General features: G+C 39.6%; 1 protein-coding gene across 11 annotated transcripts in view; it reads left to right on the forward strand.

The window, feature by feature from the left end:
- Positions 1-10,955, forward strand: part of GABRA4 (gamma-aminobutyric acid type A receptor subunit alpha4) — a 55,212-nt gene extending 44,257 nt beyond the window's left edge. For all 11 annotated transcript variants that reach the window (XM_080590031.1, XM_080590037.1, XM_080590036.1 and 8 more), the window contains one exon: positions 337-10,955. In XM_080590031.1, the coding sequence (XP_080446157.1) occupies positions 337-870 (534 nt within the window). In that variant the 3' untranslated portion in view covers positions 871-10,955. The remainder of the gene's footprint in view (positions 1-336) is intronic.
- Positions 10,956-12,386: the final 1,431 nt, after the last annotated feature.

The following is a 12,386-nucleotide window of genomic DNA, read 5'->3' on the forward strand; positions in this document are numbered from 1 at the left end:
AGACAATTTTATTTGGTGGTGAGCCCGAAAAAATCCCAACCCAAGAATGCTTAGCCTCATCTTACTAAGTTTACATAGGTACCGCATCACATGGAGTGTGAAGTGTTGGATATGTTCACCTTGGTATTACAGCCACAGGTAAAAGGAATTCTTGTTTATCACTTTATATGCTATGAAACCTATTTCCGTGAGCATGTGGTATTTTTGTGCTTCAGGATCAAGCTACTATTGATATTTGTGAGTATTATTCAGTTAATACTTGACTATAAAGTTTCCATTGCTTCTGTTTAAGTGTTTGTTTTAGGAATGACTAGTATTTTTTTTGTAACTTTGCAGAGTACAGATGCCAATTCAAATGTGAGGAAAAGAACGAATGCCACAGTACAGTCAGAAGCTGATGGTGGGAGCCGAATTGACACAAGGCACAGCTCTATCCAGACTCCCTCAGTAGCTCAGGGGTCTTCTGACATTACACCCCACTCTCTTTCTGCATCAAGTCCCAACCCTTTTACACGCATCAATGCATCAGAGACATTATCTTCTGCAAGAGCTACCCCTCCAGCTCCTCCTTCTACCCCAATTTTAACTGGATTTGTATCCCAGCATGCCACAGCTGGATCCCCTTCCATTCAGCACTTGCTTGGATCTAGACTGGAGCAGATTCAGACCACCACACCTAATACGTTAGGAGCATCTGCAAAACCATCGGCTGTCACACCACCTGCTCCCCCTGCCTCCCACTCTGGCACTAGTAAGATAGACAAATATGCACGCATTTTATTTCCTGTTACCTTTGGAGCATTTAACATGGTCTACTGGGTGGTGTATCTATCCAAGGATACCATGGAAAAATCAGAAAGTCTAATGTAGTTTTGCTGCTATGTAGTAGTTCCTAAATTATACTCACATTTGATGCAGAGTTTCTTCTTTTGAAACTATTTAAAAAAGAAGTCAATAATTCTTATTTATAAAAGCTGTGTGCTACTTTCCCGTTGTAAAGGCTGGAGTTATTGGGGATAATTAGTTAAGTCTTTCCAGAGTAAAAGGTAACAGAATTGTCTTCCTCCCTTCAGCTAGCAGTGAACCATCACTCTCTTCAGACAGACTGCTCGCCTTTGGGAGGAACATGCAGAGGGAAAAAATCAAAGGCAGAGGTGCACAACTGTGCAGTGGAACACATCTTGACTGCTAGGAATTATGCATGCTGATTACCACAAATCCCTGAGGCACTTAGCACCGCTGTCTGGACACAGCATTGCATTCTTTGAGTGCAAGGCCTATGTCCTGAATATTTTGACAGTACTTGCTAGAAAAGGACTTTCCCTGCTAGATTAAAATTGGCAGAATGGGGGAAAAATGAGCAGTGGAACGAGAAAACGGAGTCCAGCCTGGGAGAGTGCAACTCCAGAAAAGTTATGCAAAGGAGTTGTAGAGCTCCATATATTTTTACTAAGCATTATTTTGCATTGCAACCTGGGAAATTCTCACTTAAAATAGGAATGAGTGAACCTTATAAAATCTGAAATCTGATGTAATTCTCAAAATTTGAGTTTTTTGTTTGGTAAGGTGATCTTAAATGTGATTCTTCTTAAACTTTGCTGACCAGCTTGAGTGGATTTATTCCTAAATTACATCTGTTGAGGTAGAAGGCAACCAGGCCCACAGTGTTCAACTGTTTGAATTTTGTTCTTTCCTTTGGATGCTTTTGGGTTTGTTGTTTTTTGTTTATTTATTTTCCATATTTTTCAGTCACACTCCTCTGATTTCCTTTGAACACTTATTTCTTCCCCCTCTTTTATATAATATTTGTTTCAAGTTAAATTTTCAACAAATTTTGAAGTAGCTCCAGAATCGAGCAAAACACATTTTCCAGCGCTTTGATGAGCGTGGCTATGGCACATCTTTGAGTGAACGCAAGACACCCTTTTCTGAAGGAACGTTGTGACATAAATAGGAGAAGAATGCTTCTAGGCGAAGCAGGGTGGAACACAAGGTATATTTATGGTCAATTCGTTTCTCTTATGCTATGGTATAGATAGGTGCTTTCTTTAGTGGCTCAATATGCAAGCAGGCAATTACCTGTCTTTATTAAAACAACAACAAAAATGTGTATGGTTTAAACATGATAAAAATGTTATCTGCATTGTTCTTTTCACTAGAACGGGTAGAAGATATGCTGGCAATAAATCTAAACATGTTTGCACAGATCCATCTGGCTAGGCAAATGGCTACTGTTTCTGTGCAGGTGACAAATGAAAAATCAAATTCTCAGCTGTGATCTCACCATGCCTTTAAAGGGTCGGGAAGCAGTTGATTCTCCTTCAAGTGGGCTAATTCTTATCTTCAGTTAATTTGTGTAGCAGATTGATAGCCCATTGTCAAAGTTTTATGCTGGGGGGCAGATAAGGTGAGTGTTGTGGGGTTCTCTGCCCAAGTAGTGGTCGAGTGACTGAGAGACTGATGGAAATCACAAGCATCTGATGATTGAGATCACGCATGAGACTGCCCTAGACTGAGTTGGGACAAGAATCAGTGTACAGTGACCATATCTCTGTGCCTCGTTCTATCTGTCCAAATTTTATAGCTATTTCATATTTGTGGATCTGACCTGCCAGCTTACAGGACCTGGGATAATGCAAGAAATGTGTCTTACAGTATGTAGTGTGGATCCCAGTCTACTACTTCATGTATAGCATTAGAATGTGTATGACAGGATGTATAGGATTTGGGATGTCTTACCTGACTTTATTAAGATGTAATAATATAAACAGTTACCTTAATTTTTTTTGTTTAGTTAAGTGATATTCTCAAGAGGCTAGGCACGGTCCTTTCCAACAACACTCCTTGGAAAACCATTACACGTGCCACAGCACAGAAACAGAAATGGAGCACCCGTGCAGGTTGTCTAGCTGCAGTAGTTTGCATCTTTGGAGGTATCACTAGGACCTGTGACAGTTTCTTCCCTAATTTAGTCACATTATTATAGATTGTCAGAATAGAAGGTACTCTCCAAGAGATGGTTTGTTTATTTTGTGAAGAAGAAACAAAATTAATCCTTTGCCAATTGCTGATCATAATTGCACAAGAGATATATTTTTCCTACTATAAAGAACAATGGCTTTGTATGTGTTGGGAACCTAGTGTTTGCTCCAGACGTTACTGAAGTTATTCTTTGCTTTTCTCTCTGATGAAAAACAAGGATGTTTTCTCTCAGACAGAGCTTTAAACGATTCACGAGAAATAGCTGTCTCTTCCTTTCCACCCAACCCCCTATACTGCTCATATAATCAGCTTTTTTGGTGCATTGTTCAGTAGGATCAACACTGGTTCAGCCTATTTGACCAAGGTCAATCTAAATGTGCTACTTGAATTCATTTGTATGTCCTGTTTCATACTGAAGACTTATAAGGAGGAGAAAAGGATTGCAAAAATTAATAGAATTCCAGTTATTAATTTCTATGCTTCCATGTTAGAAGAAATTTTTAATCATATCTCAGAACAAATGTTTTTAATCTGTCAATATATTTCTGAATTACCTTCCAACACTTGCATGTTAATATTCAAAATGAGATATAAAAATTCTCATCGAGTCTAGGACTAATTTATTGTACTGTGCTACATTATTGTGTTCCTGTGTATGAAGAAATTATCATAACTAGCTTTCTGAAGTACATAAGGACAATGTAGATAGGAGGTTATTGTTAAAAGTGTTTTTTGCATCATATTTAATCTCCTTTTGGAGTGATCAGAAACAGTAAACAGCCTGCAGTATACTCAGAAATACTGTCTGGTTCTGAATACTGTGTAATTTAGAAGCACAAGAAAAAAAAAAGCAAGGCAGGAATATGCTAAATATAGAGGGCCAAATGTTCAACCCTGGTAACAAAAATCACAAGGGAGAGTGTTGCAGGTGTCATTTCAGTGACCAGATAGGTTACTAGGGATGGTTTTGAGTGAGATGAGCTTTACAGGATTTTTATTTTTTATTTTTTTAATATTGGTTTTGTCGAACGTTTTTTTTTTTTTTTTTTGACAGAAGCACAGTCGTTTAACCGATCGCTTCGGATAGTCATCTTTATAACCAGGAAAGTAAATTGTATAGAGAGCCTTCCTTACCAGGAAACAGAGATCAATCTCCACTAACTGCTGTTTCCTCGGAGACATTGTTACCAATAGCAAAACTCCCACAGATTTCAGTGATGCAGCCCCAACCAGTGATGCAGTCATTTGAGAAAACTGGTTGAAAACTCAGTTCAAGAAGATTGTCTTCACAGGTGTTGAAGTGTATTTCATAGTCAACTGTAAGGCCAAGTTGTGCAAGGTCAAATTTCTCTCGGCATGCTATTGAGAATTTTCACTGCAATTTCTAAAGTGATGAACTCAAGTAAAGAGGCAAACCCAGAGCCCAGCCCTCTTAGAGCTCAGCAGCAGTACTGGAGTCTGTCTTTGTCCCTACAGAAGGGACTTGTCTCCATCGAATGGATGTCAATGGCACATTTCTGAGGTGCTCTGGATTTCTTCTCCCATGTGTTTTTAATGAAAAAAAGCAGACTTTGTAAATTAAGTCATTCAGTCTACATTACCTTGCAATCAGGCAAGTAGACGATATGATAATTGAATGAAAGAAGCAAATAATTTAATAAGGAATGTGACTAGAGCTCTTCGTTAACAGGAGCTAAAAGTTATTGATTACAGGGAGCTCAAGCATAGTCTTGGGCATCTCATCATTTTTATGACTCAGGATGGACTTGGAAAAAAAATTGGGAAAGCCAATTAATTATATGTAATAGGATTTAACCAGTTATTTCCAGAGAAAAATGAACTAGCTACTTTTAATAAGTGCAGAATTCTTTTTCCTTCAATTTTTTTGCATACCTCCTGTATGTCATTCTGACACAGTGCACCTTATGAGGTAGTGAAGTTGCATGTATGTTGTGTCAGAACATCAGAATGTACAGTGTATATCCCTTGTGCTGTTGGTAGTGGAGGGGAAGGCCAAAGCAGAAGAAAAGAACACACAGGTTGTGTAAGAGACATACTGGCCACCTGGGACACTTTCTTGTAGGTGCTGCAGGAGATTTTCTAGGAGAATTTTAGTGTGGGAAGCTGGAGCGTGGTTTCTTCTGTAGCACACTCTCCCCCCAAATTCCAATAGCTTCCACTAAAATGGATAGCTGTTGTATGGCTAATAAAGTTATAAATTACAATACAGACAGCTGAAAAACACTGCTTTTGGATTTGTTTAATTCTAAAGTTAAAATCATGGATTAAGAAAAATGGCAAATGCATTGTTTTGAAAGCTAGGTGACATATAGCATTTAATGATGACATGGACAAAGCCAAGGATGATCAAAGTTTTAGAAGTATTAGAGAACAGCAGAGATATGTGGCTCAGTAAGTTTGCATGAGGTCAGTGGAAAGTGGAGGATGGGATGCGCTTCTCTGGATGGTCTGGCAAACATAAATCAGTACATTAAGAAGTTGAAGGAGCAGAATTGCATAAATAAAACTTCTTAGTGCAGATCCAATGGGTAAAACCAGATGGTTCAGTGGAAGGGAAATCAGGCCTACTGGTTCTCCTGGAAGGAAAAGTGCATCATTTTGGAAGAGTCTGATACACACTAATTTTTATAGTCTTCATTTGTAGGTCTCAGAAACAAGTCGTAGCTTTTTTGGAGAATATGAGTGTGGTTCTGCAGTTTCAGCATGTTCTGAGTACATCAGACTTTGAAAGTAAATTTTTGGCACATTCTAAGCAAGTGTGAGTAGTGAGAAGTACAGAGCATTTGGAAAAGCTCTCTCTTTGCTAATGTTAATTACTGTGTTCTTAACTGGAGGGAATGAAAAAGCAATTATTGTAAGATAGATAGAACTTGTAAACCATACTTTATTTTCATGTGGATTTGAAAATGCGGTGGGTATCCTTTTCAGAATTGATTAGTTTTACCCTCTAGTCCATAACTTAATGCATCTACAGATCTCTCTTACACTTCCTTATTCTTTTTTATATTATTTCACCAGAAAGAGCTTACTTCAAAGCAAACCAGTTACTATCCACTGCAGCTCACTATGTTTTCTGGTCATAATTCTATTTGCTTTCCTTCTTTCCTGAGAAACCAAGAGTGTCATGTCATCTTTAAAATAAAAATAACGGAGAGGGGGAAAAAAAAAAGCCTTGGAGACTCCCTTTTTAGAAAAAGCATCCAAACTCCCATCAGCTATAAATTGATCTCTTTAAATAGTAGCATAATTTTAGTATTTAAAAATACTAATGTGATCACAGCCTGGATACATATATATAAAAACATTCAAATAATATGAATTCTCTGAATTGTAACGGAAGCAGGCTCAAGATACACTTGCAAGCAATTTTGTTTTGAAAGAGTACCTTTCTGTATGCAAAGCACCATGTGAGGTAAGGATTTATTATTATTATTATCTTCATATCTGCATTTTCAAGGAAAAAGATCCTGATGGGAAAAAAAAAATAATATTGTACTACTGAATTAACCCTCAACTGGAACAGAGACCTGAGTTGCTCTTGCCGTTGTTGATCTACTTCACCATTTGTGGTCTATTTTAGTGAATGTTGTAACCACATAGATGGTTTGTTGGCATAAATAAGCATTTAAAGAAATAATCTTTATATGGGAATATGTTTTAGTCCTTTGAAAAATCTTAGCTGGAGATTGGGAGAAGAAGCAGGTGACTGTATGAAGCACTCAGCTGGACTTGTGAGTTCAATGCATTGCAAAACTAAGTGCTGATTTGTCTTGCCTTGTCATCTTGTGCTGGTGGCTCATCTCCATGGTAAGTAAAGATGCACAAGTATGGAGAACAATGAACTCAAGAACATGTACGAGAGTGTCATTAAAGTGCTTTCAAAGCACTTTAATAGTAGTTTTTGAACCTCCTCACTATACAGTAACTTCACAGTCTGTTTTACATTTGCAAGCTTGAAAATCTCCCTGCTAGACTTTACCAGGTCATCAAATGAGTAATATACATCATAACATATTTAAGTAAATCAGTTTTTCTGTATGTACATGCATTTCATTTTTTATTAACTTAAGACAACACTTTCTAGCACGAGACTGGTGGTGGAGATTTGAGGAGTTTGGTATAACCAGAGTTCCTGTAGAATTACATTAAGGCAGCCTTTTATAATGTGGAAGGATGCCTTTGCAGATCAATGCCAGTAGCAAATTCATAGTGGAGATGAATCCACTGCTGCTTAATCTAGGCCTTGAGTACTTGAGCCATATTTGAAGGGATCGTGGATGGGAGCTAGCTTATGTACTACCAGCCTCTGAAGCAGTCTGCATCAGACCGAGCATATTATTACATTATTACTCTACCATAAAACTATCTAACTGTGCTCCTACCTTCTTCTTGCTGTCTGCTTTGTGTGGTGAGAAGTACTGGTGTGGTCATGGCGAACTGGCTGAAATAGCTTGCCTAGCTAAAAGCAAGTTTGTCTTTTTTTGGTCTTTTGGCTGGGTTAGCAGGCAGCTGAATCAGTTCTCTGATCTCGCTCACTGTGTTAATGCTGGTACAAAGGAGGTGGCAAGGTGGCTGGGATTATGTTTTGGGGTGGATTAAAATTATTGTGAAACCACAGCTGTAGGATTCTTCCCCTGCCTCCTCTGGCATTAAAGCAGAGGCTCACAGCCTTCCTTGAACCTTAGGTGCCCAATGTGGTCATTTTTTTCCTCTACAAAGGCGATTTTGTCAATTGCATCAATGACAAATAATGGACAAAAAATACATGAAGGCCAGAATTTATGAAAGAGCTTGAGTCAAACAAGTTTTTTTAAGAGAGAAAAGGAAGAGAAGGGAAAACATCAGCAAGGATGAAAAATTTAGTTTCTTGCTACCAAGCAGTTATTTTAAGATATGTCCTATTAGAGGTACTAGAGCAGCATCTGGCAGGAAACAGCCTAGAAATAATTATTTCTTCATTATAAGTAAAATGAGAAAGTAATAAAGAAAACAAGTTGCTAATGTTTTCTTAGAAACGTTTATGTTCCATTGAAGTTGTTTTCATTAAAAAGCGTATTTCCATAGCCAGGAAGAATTAAGAGGCAGAATAGTAAAGGGAAAAGATTGAGTTTTATTAAATATCCTTGCTTCACTCTGATTTAGAAAATTTCTCAACCAAAAATGTAAACAATAACATTCTTTATCTTTTGGGGACTCCAAATATTTCATTTTCAGTAATGAAGCACTTTGAAACTTCTACTGTTTAACCTGATTTATGTTTAAGAGACCAAATAGAGAGATTCCTGCCTCTGGTTTAACTCAATTACAGAAGGAGGGAAAAAAATCACAACAAAAGCTTTCATTACAGTGACAGCCAGTTTTCGGAAGTGTCACCTCCCTACAAAATCTAAAGACTTCATATACCTAAATTCATGGGAAGCTTTATAGTGCTGAGCATTTCTGATAATGTGGTCAGTACAACTGCTTGTGGGCTGTGGTTGCATTTAAAGTAGCTGGAAAATGTATATCCAAAACCTTGGTACATGTATAGCATGGATCCTGTGAAAGGAAAAGATGAGTTCGTAACCCGTCATTTGGCTGCTTGAGAGCTCTGATGTTGCTGATGTGGGGAAAAGTAGGAACCTGTCGTCAGAAAAGTGATGAAGGAGAGTGAGACTGCCTCTTTTAGAGATGATGCAGATCTTATGCTGGCTTAAGCCACTTATGAAAGTGCCCCCTAAACTCCTTCCCAAGTGGGTAGCTTAGGCATAGGCTGAGTGTGATGTGGAATTCAACACCAACTGCAAATCCTGCCTGCAGATCAGCACCCTTAGTCTGTCCTAAGGTTTCTGATGCTGTGGCTGGAAGACTAGAAGGATTTGAGCAAGCAGTGACTGCCAGCTGGGGTGCATCCATCTTGCTATGCCTCCAAGCCATACCGTGATGAATCAGGGCCCTCAGAGTACTGGGGGCAGGATGGAAAATGCTCTCTTGGAGTACCCAATAGGGCAGACTAGAGCTGAAGCTCTTCTTTCAGCTCAGCACTGCTGATACTGTCTGTAACAGTACTGAACATCTCAGAGGAGGGTCAAGGTGTCCTGCACTCTTGTCTTCTCCTTGCACATCTGCTAAATGCTCTGGTATGGAGAGTGGTGGGACTGACATGAAATTGGGCATGCCTAGTGCAGCTGCTTGATAAATATCCATGGTTTCTGTAGTTGTTTTCCTAGTCCAGCAGTGGTTTAGGAAAAAAAAAAAAAAAGTCCAGCTGTACAAGCTCTGCTCCTGAAGCCCATGCTAGCAGCATGTGGGCTTCCTCAAAAGCAAAATAACGTCTCCAATTTTTAAAGGAACAGTTATTTTGCCCCATCAGTTGTCCTGTAGCTTAAACATTGAAAAGTTGCTTTCTCTTTGACTCTTACTTCTTTTAAATTCCCTATTATGCTGTGTATTTGTGAAGAAAATAACTGAGCTGACTCCCCCCTGCTGTCCCCCTGCTGTCTTATTTACATTTTTAAAAAATAAGGTTCTTCACTGCACACATGGAGATCACAGGCTGTTTTGCAAATTTGGGGAAGGCAGCAAACACAGCCAGTAATTGCCTTGCTGAGTGGGGACTGGGGTCTAATAGGCCTGAACTTAGTCCTGGTAAAGCCGTCTGTTCAGCAGGAGAAGGTATCCCTATGCTGGGGAAGAACAGCTGAGCCTAAAGACTGTTAGGCATTTTGCTGAGGTAGGGTATGAGAGTTGAGGCTTAAGATCTGCTTGTTAGCTATTTTAAAACCTCCTAAATGTACAGTCTCTAAACCCATGCTTCAGCATGTCCTGCTCCTTTTTGTACTGTTTTGGTTCCTTCCAGACCTGTCCCTGACTTTGCTCCCTTGCCCCATGGCTGGGCAGGGGACCAGTAGCTGCTGGGATGCTCCAGAACACTGGGGGGGGGGGACCACGAACATGGGGAGGGAGAGCTGTGGGGTTTGTTGGGAAGTGTTGCCTTGAAGACTCCTCCCCCTCGCTGCTAAAATTGGTTCATCTAATAAACAATGCAGGGCCACACTTTCTCCTGCATTCTCAAATCATGGTGGCCGGGGGTCAGGCTGGGAGGTGTTAATTTCTGTGCTGGTAAATAATTCAAAATGTAAGGGCTGTACCAGCTAAGGAACAAAAAGAAAAGGGGAATTTCTACTGTGGCTACAGCAGGTGCTATAGCTGTCTGTCATTTTTAAGTTGGGAAAAAAAATATTTACTGGTATTTTAATTAACTTTAAACTTTTCTTTTCCTGTGAAGCCCTGTCCATTGCAACCAAAGCATTTGCATTTAATCTTAGACCATTGTAAGAAATATTCCCAGTGAAAGATATGAAGCTTTTTGAAGTATTTAATCTTTGTTTTCTGTAAAAGCTGTGGCATGCAGAAAACACCCACTAAAGCAGCATAGTAGAGATGCTTCTTTAACACCCACTTAGGGAAGACCCAAATCCCCTAACTTTTCTTTCAATAATTTATTACTTCTGCAATATGTGACTGTCCTAGATGCATGTTGCAAGAGTTTGTGCCATGCTAAATTCTGGTGTGTATCCCTTTGTGTTGACCCATACCTGGGGAAAAACAGAAATGAAAACAAGGGAAGCCTTGGAGTTGAGTTCTTTTACATCATTCTTTGTGCACATTTTTGTTGCATGGAACAATGTGGCTGGAAGATTGGAAGAATCAGAGGTTAACTAAATTATTTGAATGCATATATTAAATGCTGGTCACCTGATTATACTAAAAAAAAAACTGAAAAGGTGGTTTGATAGCTGTCAACTTGTTTTGCTATTGTGCAGCTTAACTGTTACCTTCCTGTATAATGAACATCTATGTATTTGGAAAATAAATCCATCTTGCAAGAAAGATTGTGCAAAAATTGTTCCTATTATACTCCAGTGTATATTGCTGATGTCAAATAAAATACAATTGTGAGAGTTCTTAAACAGTTGTCTTTCTAATTGTGGCCTGCAGCAGGAAGAGGAGAAGCCATAAACTTCTTTGGTACGGATCCTCCCGCAGCTAGTGCTGGGACATTGATGTTAGTTAATGTGTCAGTCAGCCTAATGGACAGATAAAGGGATGGGTTTAATCAGTAATAGGATGAATGATAATTTGTTGTATAATTTCTTAGGATGGCACACCAATTTACTGATGTATTGTTGTCAAGATGTCTCACCAGGTTAATCAGCTGAGAGCTAAACAAATTGCCTTGCCTCTCTCACAGCAACAGAAACAAATAATACTCATGGTAGTGGTGCCTTCTTTCTCTCTCCTTTCTTTCTGTGAGGTGCTCTAACAGTCCTTACTCCTTGCCTTACCTGCCAGCAGTCCAGTTGCCAGCTGGTCTGCTTCATTACACCACCTAAAGTGATTTTTCTAATATTCTGTGCTTGGGCCTGATACAGCTCCCTTGCATCAGAAGGCAGACGTAGACTTGCAGAAACTATGTTTCAGTGAGGGTTGAAAAATACCTAGCAATAAATATGTGTAGGGAGAAAGATGTATGGAGAAATCATTTCAGTATGTGCAGTGGCCTGTGCAGGGCAGGGAGTGGGGCACCCTTATTTCTTTTGCTTAAGGGTGGTCAGGAACATCAAATCTTTTTTTGCAGGCTGAGATGAGAGCTGTCAGAATGGCTTACAGTGCTGCAAAGTGCTGTAATTGCTGCTTGCTTCAGGGACAGATTTTGACACCAAGAAATCTTCTGTGTTTGACAACCACAGTTATTTCTTAGATTTGGGAGATTCTGCGTCCCTTTCTCCTGGCTTCTGTGGGTGTACTTTTTAAGCCTGATGCACAAACTTGTTGTTTGGGTTGCTGCTGCCGTTTAATGCTATATGGCATGATGCTACCCCACATCACATGTTTTATTAATGGCACTTGTATCGATTTGGCAGGTGATTCTGCTGTCAGGCTACTTGTAAGGCCTGTTTAGCATCCCTGGAAAGTTGCTGCTGGCTTCAGAGGGTGATGGGATCAGATTTTATGCAAGTCAGAGCTTTGGCTCCTGGCAGTGTAAAAGGAATTCAGTATGCAGCCTGAAAGCAATTGGGAACTTTTCTCTGTCTGGCGTAAAGCACCTCCTAAATTCACTATTCACAGCTGTGAATGCCTTCATGTGCAGGGCTTGAGTGTGATTCATGTTTCTTGAGAGCACTGACGTCCATTCCTGATAGGCAGGAGCGTGAGACTTCTAAGTTTTTTGGTCTGGTTTGAAGAAGGGAATTGAGCCTGGGTTTGCTATGCGAGTGGTCTGTCTATAGGCCTGTGAAAAACCTGAGGCTGAGCTGGAAGTGGCTGCTCTCAATTCCCATTAAAATGTTCTGCTTTTGTACGTAGAACCCAATCCTTCTCATAAAGCAAAAACCACAGCT

This window comes from Anser brachyrhynchus, assembly GCF_964034855.1.
Source record: "Anser brachyrhynchus genome assembly, chromosome: 4".
NCBI classification, from domain to species: domain Eukaryota; kingdom Metazoa; phylum Chordata; class Aves; order Anseriformes; family Anatidae; genus Anser; species Anser brachyrhynchus.